The following is a 16,738-nucleotide window of genomic DNA, read 5'->3' on the forward strand; positions in this document are numbered from 1 at the left end:
ACACCCAACATATTCAAAGTGCCAATAATGAGTTCATCTTTGGAATAAAATAAACCAAAATATTACAAAAAAATAAAACGAAAATTGAAGAAAAAATATAAAGTCATAAATAATAAAATAAGAAAACAAGCAACCATATGCAAACAAATAAAAAGAAAATGCTTTTCATAAATGCACTGTAAATCTGATTAACGTCACATTCACGGAAGCAGAAATGTAACTCTTGAATAAAGGATTGAAATAAAACCTAACTACAAACATAAAGACTGGATAAAAACTTTAGCAACAGAAGCAGACACAGCCATAAGTAAATTACATGAAAGAGATCACAGGAATATGAGATAAACAGTAGCAAACAACATCCAAGAACTTATAAACAAACAAAAGACACTAAAAGAAAAAATGACAAACAACCAATCAAAATTAGAATCGCAAGAACGACACCTTATAAATAATATAAAGAAGAAAATAAACCAAAACCAGTTAACTGTAACCAAAGCTGATAAAGGCAACACATTAGTTATAATACATAAAGAAGATAATAACAGTAAAATAGAAGAATTCATGACCCAAAACAATTTTACAAAATTACCACACGATATCACATATAAACAACAAAAATCATAAGGAGCAGCATCAACAACAGTAACAATATTAACAAAAACAACAAATAGAAATACAGTAACATGAACTCAAAAGTTCCACACACATACATGGTACTTTGAAACTACATAAAAAACAAAAACCAATTTGACCAATTGTAAACTGGAAAGTTAGCCAAGGATATAAATTAGCAAAATGTATAGCCACACAATTAGAATATAGATTACAACTACCCAGTAGCTACAATATTGAAAAACCTATTAGGCTTATTCATAACCCTAAAAACATAGAAATAAACAAAAATATAAAGCTATGTACTTTAGATGTTGAAAATATGTGTACTAACACACCAGTTACAGAAGTAAAATACATAATAAAAAAACATCTTGACAACAATAACCACACACCCAAAAATGAAAAACATAAACTGGTAAGCTGTTGAATCCGCCTCAGCAATCTTAGCTGAAACATTTACGAAGTACTTCAAACACACAAAAACAGTAACAAATTTGAACAAATATCAGATTACCGAGTACCGTACATATGTAGATGACAACACACGCATGACAACACAGAAAACACCTTGATGGAGTTAACCCAGTACACCCACAAATGAAATTTACCATTGAAAAAGAGATAAACAATAAACTAAATTATATAGATTTAACTATCATGAACATCATCACAGTCCCTACCATCACCCATCATCTATACATTAAAAAATTCTGAACTGTGTAAGTGAACTGGTTAAAGGCCTGGCAATCACTGTGATGTCATATATTTAGATTAGTGTCCTGGACATCAGGTGCATAACTAAGGTCACTGATACATAAACAACAGAGAGTTAATTTATGTCATCATAGCTTGATGCAAATTCCCTCTCAGAGGACTATTTCATTCCTCACCTACAGTGCACAGAAATGAAGCCTACAATAGAATACATGGTGTACAAGAAACCAAAAATATGGCAGTTAACTATGCAATATATGGCATATATGATGCCACAATAAAGGGCTAAAATTCATCTAAGTAACCGGTTAGTTTAGTGGTAGGTGAGTTTTCTAGCTGAGTTAGTGAGCAACTTTCATAGACACTTGTCTGGACTAAATTATGTGCCTACCTCTGGCTCCATTTGAGTTAGTAAACAAAAATGTTCATGCACTTTAGCAGAACACACAGTTCTCCAAGGCATGCACAAACTCTGAGACTTTTAAGTCCCATAAAAACGTTTCTATATGTAGAGACTTATCACATCTGACATCAACATATGTATAACTGTGATATGAAAACTGGAAAGCTGAAAAAGAGGGGAGCATTAAGAAAAGCATTGTAGATATAACGATAAACAATAAAAGCTTTTCTACCACACTGTGAACCATTAAAGAAAGCAGCTGCTGTACTTTCAGAAAAATTGCCTCACATAAGTAACAGCCAATAAACTGGCATCCTTACCTGAAATGGAAGAAGACTTCCCTGTCATGAGCAATAGTCTCAATAAAGCCAAAACCATCCTTCAGTGCAGCAATGAAACCTTGACAAAGAGGCAGGCTATTTGACCGCCCCAATCCATTCTTTCCCTGGTTCTGATTCTTGCTCATGACCTGCACATCAACTGCAAGCAGTTCCCTGCTCCGTTTCACTTGGCAGATGTTGAATTCCACCTTCAATATGATTACAGAAGAATGATACTTCTTATTATCGGTGACTTTTTAGATGGTTTTTATTTTTGGTGACCAGAAAATCATACCAGCACAAAACACAGTAATACCCAATATATGAAGATGCATTCCTCGAATTTCATGTGTATAGCAAAATTCCATATAATGAAAACTCTCTTATTCTGGTATTATAAAGATGCATTCTTAGCCTTTATAATTTATTTCACGGTGTAAAGGTATGATGAATTTCTTTTTTATTATTCACACAGCAAAGAAAGAGAGCTTTTATGAATATATGGGGGCTATTCAGGCACCTAATGCCAGAGAGGCATGTGAGGTAGTGTCACAAGATTCATTACCTTGTAAACCATCATATAAATGGTCACCTAGTGTTTGTTCTTGTCTTTACAAAGCGAGATATGATGTGTCCTGCAACTGACAATCCTGCCAGCTGCAAAATTTGCACTGTTACCTGCTTTCTTGATGTTAAAAACATGAGTGCTGCAGAAATCCATCATGAATTATGCACAGTTTATGGCCAAAATGTAATGAGTGAAGGAACTGTAAGAAAATGGTGTAGAATTTTCAAAGATGGGCAAACAAATGTTCACATTGAAGACTGAACTGTTTGGCCATCTGTAGTGAGTGAGTGATCTTGTTCAAAGTGAAAGACGGTCCTTCACAATTTCAGAATTTTCATGTGACTGTCCACAAATTTCACGCACTGTTCTCTATTTGGTTATCATAGTTAGGCCAGGCTATCACAAGTTTTGCACAAGATGGGTTCTAAAAATGCTCATTAGTGCACACAAAATGCACAGAATGGCTTCGGCTTTGACTTTTTAGAGCGATACCACAAACATGGCGACGAATTTCTCAATCACACTGTACAAGTAACAGGTAATGAAACCTGTGTTTCACTTGTGAATGCTGAAATCAAAGAGCAGTCAAAGCAGTAGATACACACACATTCACTAAACAAACCGAAAAAGTTTAAACTGTCTGCCAGAAAGCTGACAGCAACTGTTTTCTGGGTCCGGAGAAGAGTGCTGATGGTGGAATTTATGCAACAAGGGCCCACAATAACTTCAGAAGTGTATTGCGAAACATTAAAAAACATGTGTAGGGCCATTCAGAACAAAAAGCATGGAGTGCTCCTCCATGATAATGCATGTCTGCATACAGCTGCTAGCACGTGAGAACTGCTGGAGCATTTCAACTGATAGTTGTTTGAACACCCTCCTTATAGCTCTGATCTCACCTGAAGAACTGGTTGGGATCACAGCACTTCAACACCAATGAGGTGTTCACGTGGTTGAGCTCACAAGTGGCAGACTTCTTTGATACAGGCATACAGAAACTTATTCCCCAGTACAAGTGCCTAATTCCAATGGTGACTAAGCTGAGAAGTAGCTCAAGTATGTACATATATTTTGTATACAATAATATTTTTTTGTTAACAGCTCACCAGAGGTTACTTTCTGAATAACATTCATAAGATTTTACTTCATACTAATAAACTACATTATCATCATCACCACCAGCACCACTGCTGATGATGTAACTCTGTACAGTTAGGTTTTTGTAGCCTGACGGAAGAAGAGGTGTTGAGATACATGTGGGGAGGGATAACAGGATCCATGAATAACCACACTCAGTTTGAGGCTCTTTCTTCTCAACTGGTGAAGAGGAAGACTGCTTTTTGAAGAAGGTATGAAGTGTGGTCAGTTTAGAGTGCTTATGTTTTTTTGCTGTGAATGTTACTGTAACAACTGATGTCATTCATAGGACCCTCTTGATATCAAGCTTTGCTTCAAATCTGGACCATGTAAGAGCATGTCCAAAGCATTACAAACTTTATGTAAAATAAATGAGAGCTTCCATATTTGAGGGTAACCCATGTAACTTTAAAATTTACTGCCAAGCCATCTGCCACATTTGTGCTGTCAATCTTAGTTAAGTAGTAGCATTATCTTAGTACTGCCAATCTTAGAAGTTAAGCCCCTCAGGTACCTAATGAGGTGAAGGCCACAGATCAGATGCATCATATGCCAAAGTTGAATAGGTGAGAGTCTGTCTATAATAATATGTGGCTAGTGTACGTGGAGATCCTTAAGTAATTCGTGATGGAACAAATTCACTGATCAAAATGCTGTATTGTATAACTGACATTTGATGGTGTGGGTGGGCTGGAATTGCACACTGCTAGATGAGAAGTAAGGTTGTACTGTCTGTCACATTTGCCACAAAATTACTGAAGAGAAGACTCCTCCACAAAGATTCTATGTGAAGACTCTGGAGAGAGCTGATGTGGCAGGCACCAGTGGCCAGACAATATCCAGTATTGTAAACAGGGTCTGTGATATGCAGTTTTCTCTTCACTACAGATTGAGTATGGGAAAGACAGAGCATACTGCCTGGTTCATACCCAGTGACCTGCCAGACAAAATTATAAAATACTGTAATGTGATGTCTAAAGGTCAGGATCTTGGGGTCAGAAAAGTGTTGCAGAGGTGTCTGCTGCTAGATAACAGCTTGCTGAAACATGTCTGCAAGGCAGTGAAGAAAAGGAACATATATTAGCTCCTACTTGTCCAATAAATGACCATCTGTCCTGTGTATGGTCTGTACTATCAGAAACATAATATACACTGTCACATTCTTCAGACTCAGAACCACTTATTCCATTTCCATGGCATTTACTGCTACTTGTACTTTGATTCCTCTTCATCAATATGTGCACTACCAGATTACAAACAATCTTCAGATTCACCATAAAAATGTCTGACAATGAATCAGCATAAAATATCCATAACAATTTCTTCTTGACCTAAAATTTCAGTAGACTTCTTTCGCGATGCCATACTTGCAAACTGCTGAGCAATAACTGTCGTAATCATAAAGCCAAGGCATTGAGCAGATGAAAAGAAGTATGAATTTACATTTCTATGCAATTATCATAGGAAATCAGTGTTCAAAAGAATGAATTATTTGTGAGTTGGTTATCCCTAGCTAAGATGCAGCTGACCCTTACAGTAGGGCACATGAAAGAGGACTCAACTATGTGCATTCTACTATGTGTATGCTTAAAAAGGCAGATGTCCTCAACCTGTATGCAATGAGTGGGATCAAAGAAATACTAATGTCATTGGTAAAGGCTGTGCAATAGCTCAAGCAGTTAGTCACTGGCTTCCTACTGTGGTGGCCTGGGTTCAAACCTGGGTCTTGTCAAGTGGGATTTGTGGTGGACAAAGTGGCACTGGGGTAGGTTATCTCCAAGTACTTCGGTTTTCCCTACCAATCTCCATTCCACCAAATTATCCATCATCATAATCACCCGGGGCAGGTACAATAGGCAAATCAGTGGCAGCCATGCTGAGTAGACCCAACTTGACTCCACCCCCAATATGCAAATTAAAAAAAAAATGTCACTGTTACTACTCACCTTATCACCAATTCTAGGAAAATTCTTTGGATCACAATCTTTGGAGTAGAAGAAAATTGTCTTCTTTGTGCCATTGACTTGATAATTGATAATTCCTGATTCTGTAGAAGATTTTTCACCATTTCCCACAGACTGCAAGAAGAAATAACAAGTGTAATCTGAACAACAGTTGTAGACCACCCAATGAAGAGCAACATAAAACATTCACTGTTTAGGACATACTTCATTTGATGAATGAACAAGGAAAGACCTATGTCTACATATTAGTAAAGGACAGAGAGATGAAACCCTAGTGCGTTTAAATATATAAATTACAATCCCATAACTAAATTATGAAATAAAATAATGCATTATGAATTGTGAGCATAACATAACAATTCTGGCACATTCACCTCCTCCTGTTTAATTATCTTGAAAACTACATAAAAAATGTACTGGATATAAAATGTGCTTCATTTTTCTCTAAAATTTTTGTTCAAAAGACTTCTCTCACCAGTAAATATTAAGCCAACTACCGGCCACATTATGCTTTGGATGTGCGAAGAAACGCATGTGGGTCTTCCTGTGAAGTGTGTTATTGTTCCCTATTTAAATAAAAATTAAATGTATGAATGAATGTATGAGGGGTAGGCCTTCTCGGCCCTTGCACCGTGACCTACAGTGATCTATTGTGCTTTAAATAAAAATTAGAACAGGCTGTAAAATATTAGTAACACTTAATTTAATTTAATTTAATGAAAATCATTCAGTGATTCTCAAGTAACATGTGGCAGACAGATGGGCTCAGACATGATGATGCTAACAGGCATATTTTTTGCAAATTTTGTTGTGAACACACCATGAAAGCTGATCTAATAAACTGTAATTACCTGCTTCTTAGGTATCTTAAAACTGACAACTGGTAACAGTTTGCAAGAAATTACTAATGAATGTGAATAGTGTAGTAAGCTTTGCCAATTCAGAAGAATCTAGCTGTGAAGAGTACAACCTCTATGGAACAGCAACAATCACACTGAACAAATTTTTGTACATAAAAGTAATAAAAAGGTAAAGTTGTCCCTGTGTGTAAACAGCAACAATCACACTGAACAAATTTTTGTACATAAAAGTAATAAAAAGGTAAAGTTGTCCCTGTGTGTAAACAGCAACAATCACACTGAACAAATTTTTGTACATAAAAGGTAATAAAAAGGTAAAGTTGTGACCCTGTGCTTAACTAATTAAGCACTACACCATGAAGGTGTATGGGGGAGTGGATGTAGAGATCCACATTTCCTTGATCTCGGCACTAGCTGGAGGTAAGTGGTCAGCTTTATGCCTTGGCCGCTTTACCCCCATGGAAAGAGCCCGCAGTACCCATTGAATAGGAGGTTGGATGAACCCCAGAGTTTGTCTGGATGATGTGGAGAAGAGAAAATTCTTTACCCTACTGGGACTCAAAACTCCGACCCCTCAGTCATCCAGCCTGTAGCTACTTGCTACACAGACTACGCCAGCCCAGCTTCTACATAAAAGGTAATACTTAAGTATAACTGAATCTTTCAGAGTGGCTGCCTGTGATACTGACTACATGACAGGTGCAAAAATACATAAATGAATAATCAAAGTCTGATATGAAAAAATTTAAATTCAAGAAACTAAACAGCGTAGGAACACATGACTAAAAAAAGGGGGTCGGAAACCAAAGCTAGTAGTAATTAGGAACTTAAAAGGTTTTGACATTCAAGTAGTCCTTGCTGGGGAGTGAGGAACCTGTGATGAGACAACGACATGTCACATTCCTACTGGAGCACAACACTGCTGTAGGAATGCCACATCTGACTTCTTTGTACAAATCCTATAGCCAGAACAGCTGAAACATGCTAACAAATGAAACATTTCCTCATTTACAAGAAGGAATTCTGAACAAAGCTCATGAAACCTTATGTACCTACTGAGTAGACTTATAGTCCCACACATCTGTTGTTATTTTTGGTGTTGTTGATCACAATCTCAAAGTTCCACACTGTCATCACATTTGTAATTACTGACTTACGAACAACAGTTAATACAGTATGTGGTGGTATGTTTACAAGCTATCTCCATACCAAATCTCACACGTATAGCGCCAATGGTTTATTATTCATTTAAATAAAAGTAAAAGCCGCAGACAGTTTTTGCACAACTGACATGTAATTTTATCTATTATAAAAAAAGTAAGCTATCAGAAGCTAAATATATTTCAGAGCTATTACTGTGCACCACATCACAAACCTTAATTTATGTGTTGCTCCCATCTCACAAGTCTGTGCACAAACCATGTTGTTATTAATGACAGGAAATAGAAAAGATGATGAGATGGACTCCAAGAGCATACTGTCCATGCCATGTTTAGTGAATACTGGTCAAGGTAGTTCAAAATTTGAATCAAGGCATACCCACACACAGAATACTGATCTCATAAAACGACTTTCTTTCCTTATGCAAAGTAGACTAAAGCATACAGTTCACATCATTTTATAACCTCAAAGTTAACAGAAATAAAAACTCTATGCACAGAACTACAATGGTTTCAAGACTTAACTTGGAAATTGATTAATTGTCTAAAAAAAATTCTGACAGTCCAGAAAAGGCTCTTGAAGCATTTTAGACACACAAGATGATCAAAGTTCTGTACCAGAAATTATAATAAATTGTGAACAATACTACTATATAATACAGCCAGCTTATGGTTGTGTAAACAAGCCAGGCCTGCAACTTAAACAACCAACACATGGCAGTGAAGGCGAAGGTAAAGGTAACAAACCTGGCTGCTAGTCTTTGTGGGACTGCGGGATCCCCAACCACCAGGAGGAGAGGGTGCTTCTTTTCCTATCACACCGGTCACATTTTTTTCAGTAATAGTCTCAAATTGAACTGTTCCTGGTGGTAGGTGTTTAATTCGGATTGCACTTTGTCGACTACAAGAAAATGATGACTGATCCTGAAATCAAACAACAAAAGGAACTGAAGATAAAAATCCAAATATAAAAAAATAAGGTGAGTTACTGAATTACAAAATTACACAAATGAAACAGATATGAATAATGACAGCAAAATGAGATCAACTGAGCATGTCTCCCATTAATCTGTAACAATAACCATTGAGAACAAGGAAAGAGTACATACATACACAAAGGTGATAGAAGGAAACATCATACTGTCTACTTTCTTTGTGAGCAGACAAATCAAAGGCTTCTCACTGAAGAAATTTTCTCTGAACCACGCTTCACCACTGCATATCTGTCACTGCATCTTCCTTTCTTTACCATCTGACACACTTAGCAAGAACAGTGAAGAGCGAAAATCCTGCCTATAAGGGATGTGATCCATATGCAAGACACTAAGACAGCTTGTGGATTAAGGATATGGAACAAAGGAAATGTTTTTTTACGTGTACAAAGGTATAAATAAATACCGTTTCTTGCAGGTTACCAGTATATATTATTCTTTTTCATTCTGAACCCTGAGGTATTGTATCCATACGCTTCAAAGGTTGATCCTCCTTACCCATTATTTCCAAGAAAATAAAGCCCTTGGACAGCATGGCTTCGATTACCATGGTATAATTCAAGAGCACAAGTCTCTGTTAAAAAAGGGGTTACTGTACCTCAATATTTCTGCTTCCATGCACTACGGATATAACACTGTATTTATGTATGTAGCATGAGCACCTTTTCTCTGAAATTAATTTCCAAATAACAGAGTGCTGGCCTACATGAAGATTTTCATTTTTCAAGCAGGCAGTTCCACATTCACATAATATTAATGAAGTTCCTGCAACAGTATTTGATGTACAAAGCAGCACATATCATGTTTCTTTTTAAGTTGCACACCACTTTCTGGCAGTAGACAAGTATCTCACTTGTGTAGTCATGCAAATGTTCCCATGACAATCAGGCAAGTCAGCCTCAGCAGCATACCCATAACTGTTCTTACAAACAGAGATACTGGGTTTTCGGACTTTGTCCATACTCCGGATTCTATATAACTAAGAAAAAACACAACATTTCAGAAACTGGATCTGTTTCCATTCTCAGGTGAGGGAAGACACCTACTCTGTTGGGTCCCTTACAAAGAGCTAGCCTCAATCACTGGACAACTGATGTCACAAAACACTAAGGCTATAAACAGCTGAGACCAGGCTAAGTCCATGAGACCTAACAGAAAAGAAATGTAAACTAAAAATTGTTCCAAGCATGCACATGCATGGGACCAGGACAGATATGGAGGTAGAAATTTATGCCACGAAACCAAACTAATAACCAATAACTAACAACACCAACAGAGTAGGTGTCTTCCCTCACCTGAGGATAGAAACAGATCCAGTTTCCGAAATGTTGTTTTTTCTTAGTTAATTAGAATCCGGACGATGGATAAATTCCAAAAACCCAGTATCTCTGTGTTATACACCATCGTCAGAACTCTATAGTATCTACTTGTTACAAAGGTTAAAGAGTTATCATACATGTACTAACATGACTAAGAATCTGAGGAGAGTTACAGACTAGGAATTAAAAATCTTGTGTTTTGAAGAATCAGAAAATTGTGCAGCAGGAAGAAAGTCTGATGTGCTACAATCTAGCACCAGAGACTGGAGTAAGATGAAAGATACATTACTAGCACATCCTTCTACTGAATCATTTTGAGGGAAACTCACAAAATATCAGACCCTTTGAAACCATTTCATGGACTTCACTTTTCACCAGAGCACAGTTATAATCAATATTTGGGCAGTATACCACAGTCGTATTGCATTTCTTCATTCTTCATATTTTCATTATGAATGCAGCTAAACTCCATCAAATATTTACTGCAAATTTTCACCAGTTTCCTTTGCCACCCTTTTCCCTGATATCTACTCTCAAAAACAGGGTGCACACTGTATCAATAGGGATACAGAAATAAATATGGCACTTCAAAAGTCAGTGTTCCAGCATCATGCTCTATAGCTGAACATACATATTCACATGTCATGTATTATTTGTCAGTGTGAAATGAACGTAAAAAGCAGAACCACTAATTATAATTCAATAGCTCCACAAATATAGTATTAGATAAATTGTTGAATAAGGTAGTAAACTTTAATAAAGACCAATTATTACTGACTTACAGGAATATGTCTGCTCTATAAAGAGGCAGTTCTCAACAAACATCACAGCTGCCGCTGTCTTATCACCTCATAATCACTGAATTGCATTCATTTTTGATCACTCTTCATTTGAAAATATAAAGTGGCCACCTCATTTTTTAATGAGAACAACTTATCGTCTTACTGCTGGGTAAATATGGTACAGGAATAGTTAGTATAAAATCTCTGGGTGTCATGGCCACACACTGGCATGCATCAAGACACGACGTCTGTGACATGATGCAAAGAAAGGAGCAAAGTTGAAACGAATGAGATTATGAAAACCGTAGCACACCGGTCTGAGTCATGATGCTGATGTCAGCTTCATGCTGACCAATCACGAATGAAGCAAAACTGAGTCTTTTGTCTCATGTCTTGATGCTTGTCTTGATGCAGTTGGTGTGCACTGCCCTTAAAGACCTCACTGATGATGAACTACTATCAGTAAACAAACTTATAAGAAATTAAGAATTTTTAAAACTAATGATTGCAAGAAATCTGCATTACAGAATTAATGTGTGGTAACGGAACACACTTTGGAAGTAATCTTTATCAGGCATTCTATGCTAAACTAAAAAATGAAAAATATTTAAATTAGTGCATACCTGGACAACAGTGAATTCTACTTCATCACCAACACAGATTTCACGTTCAACATCCAAAACTTCATTGAAGTGGAAGAAGAGGCGTGTATCTCTATCTGTGCAGCGCAGAAAGCCAAATCCCTCTTTAAGTGCTGCCACAACTCCCTGCTCCCGGCGTTCTCCAGACACCAAGAATGATTCGTCAAGCAAGGCAATGTTGGTGGCTCGACGTAACTGGTCTCGTCGATCTGTTGCCACTTGAAACTGTACCCAGTCTCCATGCCTGTTTCAACACATCAGATCATTCTCCTTTCCAGTAATCTGCATTAAGGTTTCATCATGTTTGCAAACAGATACATCCACAGCAATTACTATACTTGTACATACCATGCAAATATGAACCTTTAATATAGCATACTGCAACATAGGCTTTCAATTGGCTTATTCATTCCCTTCAGCTTCATGCTTGGTGTGCAGCAATCATGGATGAGAGAATGATTACAGATAATGGCTGAGACAGCCCTTTTGCATATTTCTATAGTTTAATGGTGCCACTGGGTTCACTGATATGGTTACATATGAACAGTTACCCTGAACTATGAATGTGTAGGTGGTTATCATGTTCGAATCCCACTCAGGGCATGGATGTTTAGTTTGTGTGTGTGCGTTTTGCTGTATTTGTGTACAGGTAGAGGCCTTGCGACGAGCTGTTCACCCGTCCAAGGAGTCCTACTGAACGTGTAAGATCTAGAAAAACCGAAGTGAACGGAGAAGTTCATGGAGGTAGGCCTAGGCCCACTGGGGCTGTAGTGCCAAGAAAAAAAAAAAAGGTGGTTATCATGGCCCAGTTCTGAATATTCCAGGTAAAACTCAAGAAAACAACTCCCAGCCCCTCTCTCAGTAAGGTTAGCAGTATGTGGTGAGTGTGTACATCCTGGGTATCAACACCTCAGTCTGTGGAACAGCAACGATCAGATCTAGTCTGAAGAAACACACCCCTACAAATTGCAAACAAAATCTCCACTGAACACTCACTAGCTTGTTCATAGGGCATCATCAAGAACATGTGTGTGTATATATAGGGAAGTTCTTGCCTATGTTGACCAGTTCATGGCACTGCACTTCACAGCAACCAATGCAAAAGCTGACTGTGAGGCAGATATGAATTTTGCTGATGAATCAATATGCCTGTTGGCCAATAACATTCAGAATGATGTAGTTACACTTCACAGATCACAGGAGGTGTTGAAAATGATGTCCCTCTACAAGCAGACAATCCTTGCACCAGCAGAAGAGGTTCTGATGTACTTGTACCCCTTGAAGTTGTTGTGCAGGAATATTTGCAGTTCCCCTATAAATGTTTACTTTTAGTTCTTAATTGTGGGGGTTACTGTTGCAAACTTCATCCTTCAAACAACTCCAGAAAAAAAAAATTCACAAGGATCCAGATTGGGTTAACATGTTGATCAAATACAACTGTTAATTCCATCCCTGAAAACTTCGGACAAAGCCTGCACAAATATACGCGAAGTGTAGGCAGTAGCTTTACTGTCTATTGTTACCCTCCTATCAGTCTGAATCAACTCTTCCACCTGTTGCACAGCTGTATCTGTCGTGATCTCAACAGGGTGACCTGATCAGGCATCATCTGCAACTTTCAAACATCCTTGAGAGAAGTTCTCAGTAAGTTGTGAACTGCTTTACATGACAAACACTTCCCGTGGTAAACAGGAAACATTTCTTTATGAATAAACTTAGCATTGAGTCCTTTTGCCCACAGAAAACATACAAGAGAACGTTGCTCTTCTGTAGTATACTAGGCACGGTTGCCATTTTGACTGCTGAAACCAGTCTCTGAATATGTGCATGTGCGTCTGCTACCTAGACTATCATGAAGCTGGACTGTGCTGCTACCTAGTGATATACACAGAAAACCTATTACATCCATTAGAGTTGAAACATTTGAGTTTTCCATGGCAGTGACTACGAAGTATACCAACTTCTGGGATGAGGAGCCGTGTAGATCGTGTGTAAATGAACGTTTCAGAGCCACCTGCTCACTCTGGTTCCTCACTTGTGGATTTTCCTACCCTGAAGATGGTCTTATACGGTCCTCCAAAACATCAATTCACACAAGATCTACATGGCGCAACATTCCAGAAGATGACATTCTTTATCCATTACAGTTGTTTTACTTCTATGTGTGACCTATTAACTGACTCTCCTTCATATGTATCCCTGCAAGTGAAACTATGCTTCATCAGAAAAGAATGTCAACTGTGGATCGATCTCACCTTCAACAACTGTAGAAACAAACTGCAAACAATGAACCCTGCTAGCTGGATCGCACTGGCTGAAAGGTGTGGATTACTGTTGTTTTATATGGTCTAAGCTTCAGTCCCTTCTTGCACTAGACTGACACCCCAGTCTCTTGAGCTAGATGTTTTAGTGATTTTCTAGGTGCATGTTCAAGTCTGGCTCCTATGCCATCTAATTTCTCCTCAGCAAACACTCGGCACTTATATTTTTGCCTTGTCTATTAAGACTCCCACTGAACTAAGTTTATTCACAAAATTGTGAATTGTCTGTATCTTCCACCACAGAATTTATGTTGAAATTTTCAGACACTTTCTAGCAGATCCATATTTCACATAGGTTTCATATAGAAATACACGTTGCTATAAAGTATATCTCATCATGACATACCCATACTGCTCACTAAAATGACTGAAAAACAAATGGCTAATGGTGCTGATAATTGCTGCCCACTGCTGACAAACCATGGACAAATTCCATGCACGAATCACATTGCTTTCAGTGAAACATAATGCCATCAAGCAGTCCATAAAATTAATAATCTTCCTTCATTAGAAACATCATTGGCCATCAGGCATGGTGATTCATTGTCAAATTTCATATGCACCTTGTACACAGCGAGGCATCAGTTACTGTAAGGCACAGCTCCGTGAACCAGTAAACAAAGGTAAGAACTTCCCTGTATTATTCACACATACAGTCCGGACAAATATCATTCACTGATGGAAATCTGCTTTTTCCCATGTCAGCTTTGGTTAGCAGTTTGTGCCCAACAAAATATGCATAAACAGGGGTTGTAGCACAATTTAAAGTACTATTTTGGGATTACCCTGCAGGGACACAGGAAAGACTCCATTCAGGGTAACCTGTCTTAGGCTGAGATTTGAACTTGGGATCTGGTTATGAAGCACCAGTGCTAAGAATTCAAATACAATACTCAGTGCCAGAAACATTAAAAATATGAAATTAAAAAAACTACACTTGTTACTGTAAGTGAAACACAGGCTACATATCAACTGTTTCTCCCATCCCATCTAAAATTGTTAGTGCCCCGAGTCATTAGTTAGACCAGAAAAAATTGTGGACTGCTTGAAACACTATTCCCAAGTGGCAACTATGCAGTAATGAGCTTGACAGGCCTGACTTTATGTAATGTTAAAAAAGGGCAAATGGTTAGTTCCTACTGCCTTAATTTAAAAGGGACACTACTGAGCCTGTTAAGATTATTCAGATGACTACAAGACTAAGACAACCTAACAAAGGCCAAGAAGTCTGAGAAGAGGACAGCAATGCCAGCATGACCATCATATCACAAACAATAAAGAAAATTTACTTCTTTACACTGTGGCCAGATAAACCTCACAAGACTATGGATGTGATAATGTGCTGCTTCTTTAAGCCTATCACACACCATAAATCTGATATAAAATGACCCGCAATTCAATCCAAACTTCCATGGAGAGAAGTCACCACTTAACCCTCTGAGCTATTGCATAATCACATCATAAACGACGACGATAATAATGACATTAATAAACAAAAAAATTCCGATTTAAAGACTTGTTTATTATGTTCTTACTGACTGAGTTCATGATGGCATCGGTACTGAGCCTACATAGCATCAAAACTTTATTTGATAAAGAACTCTTAAAAAACAAATTAAATATAAAATACCAGTAGATATGTTTATGCAAACATTAAATTTCTAACAGTATAGAAAAATCTGTGAATGGGAAGTAGTAGTTAAGGCATAATTAAGGCCATCAAAAACATCTTCTTCATACAGTATTAGCTGAGTGTTAGGGCCGCGCCATAGCTCAAGCGGTTAGTCGCTGGCTTCCCACGGCGGCAGACTGGGTTTGATCCCGGGTCTGGTCAAGTGGGATTTGTGGTGGACAAAGTGGCGCTCAGGCAGGTTTTCTCCAAGTACTTCGATTTCCCCTGCCAATCTTCATTCCACCAACTGCTCCACAATCACACTCACCTATCATCTGGGGCTGCTACAATAGGCCAAAAGTGGCCGCAGTACAAGGGACTTAGTCCCACCCCACTAGCAATAATAAAAAAGTGTTAAGGATTCAGAGAACTCTGTTCCCTTGCAAGTTTCTTTCCACCAACAAAAGAACACTTACTTTAAGGTGAAGTCTCTTTTCTGATCCTTGTCGCCAAATGGCACTTCAACTTCTGAATGATCACGTGCACGGTATCGGATACGTCCTGGTAAGGGGTCATTCTGATGTCGTGGTTGCTGCCCACGCTCCAGTGGTTTCAAAACTTGTCCCTTCACAATGTCTGTACATATATCTTCAAAGACCACACTACCTGGTTCCAGCTTTGTGATACTGCATGCTACTTCCTTGCCCTGTACAAGGAATTTAGCAAATTTAAACATATTTGATACTTAAAACAAAATATTATAGTTACTTCTGCAATTTGTAGTCAACTGTACAAAGCAATGATTAACAGACTGTAAATCTTTTACAGGAAGCAATGTGCAAAGAATAAACAAGATGGAAACTGAAACTAGTATATAAATAATAAAAAGTGACAAACTGCACAGTGGACAGAAAATAAACAGTCAGAATTGCGATGAGTATGTAAAATATGATATAAAGTGTGGAACTTTAATCAGTCTGTAAAGAACACAGCACCCAATGAAAAGCTAAACTTTTATGTTGCAAAATATTATATGGCTGTTAATTAAGTCAAATTCCATAACCTGTCTTCCATTAAATAAATAATCAATTAATTCATAAGTTAATGAAAACCTTTTTCAATTTTATTCATTCTGGTCCGTCACACTAGCTAATTATCATAAAATGTTTTGACAAGACCATCCATTGTGACTCAGTATATATTTATATAATGCCTTTACATTTTTTGGTCAGGTGTGGCCATCTTCAGAAGGCAATAACGACATGCTAACGAAACGATATTATGGAAATCATTATTTCTTTATTTGTTTAATGCTACTGGGGTGGGA

General features: G+C 37.7%; 1 protein-coding gene across 2 annotated transcripts in view; it reads right to left on the reverse strand.

Annotated features, from left to right (window-relative positions):
* LOC111866323 (cold shock domain-containing protein E1) overlaps positions 1 to 16,738 on the reverse strand; it is a 40,480-nt gene that overhangs the window by 12,086 nt on the left and 11,656 nt on the right. For both annotated transcript variants that reach the window (XM_023855160.2, XM_023855159.2), the window contains exons 6-10: positions 15,888 to 16,117; positions 11,461 to 11,722; positions 8,492 to 8,668; positions 5,707 to 5,838; positions 2,056 to 2,264 (exon numbers count right to left, since the gene is read on the reverse strand). In XM_023855160.2, the coding sequence (XP_023710928.1) occupies positions 2,056 to 2,264; positions 5,707 to 5,838; positions 8,492 to 8,668; positions 11,461 to 11,722; positions 15,888 to 16,117 (1,010 nt within the window). The remainder of the gene's footprint in view (positions 1 to 2,055; positions 2,265 to 5,706; positions 5,839 to 8,491; positions 8,669 to 11,460; positions 11,723 to 15,887; positions 16,118 to 16,738) is intronic.

This window comes from Cryptotermes secundus, unplaced genomic scaffold (genome assembly GCF_002891405.2).
Source record: "Cryptotermes secundus unplaced genomic scaffold, Csec_1.0 scaffold40, whole genome shotgun sequence".
Lineage (NCBI taxonomy): Eukaryota > Metazoa > Arthropoda > Insecta > Blattodea > Kalotermitidae > Cryptotermes > Cryptotermes secundus.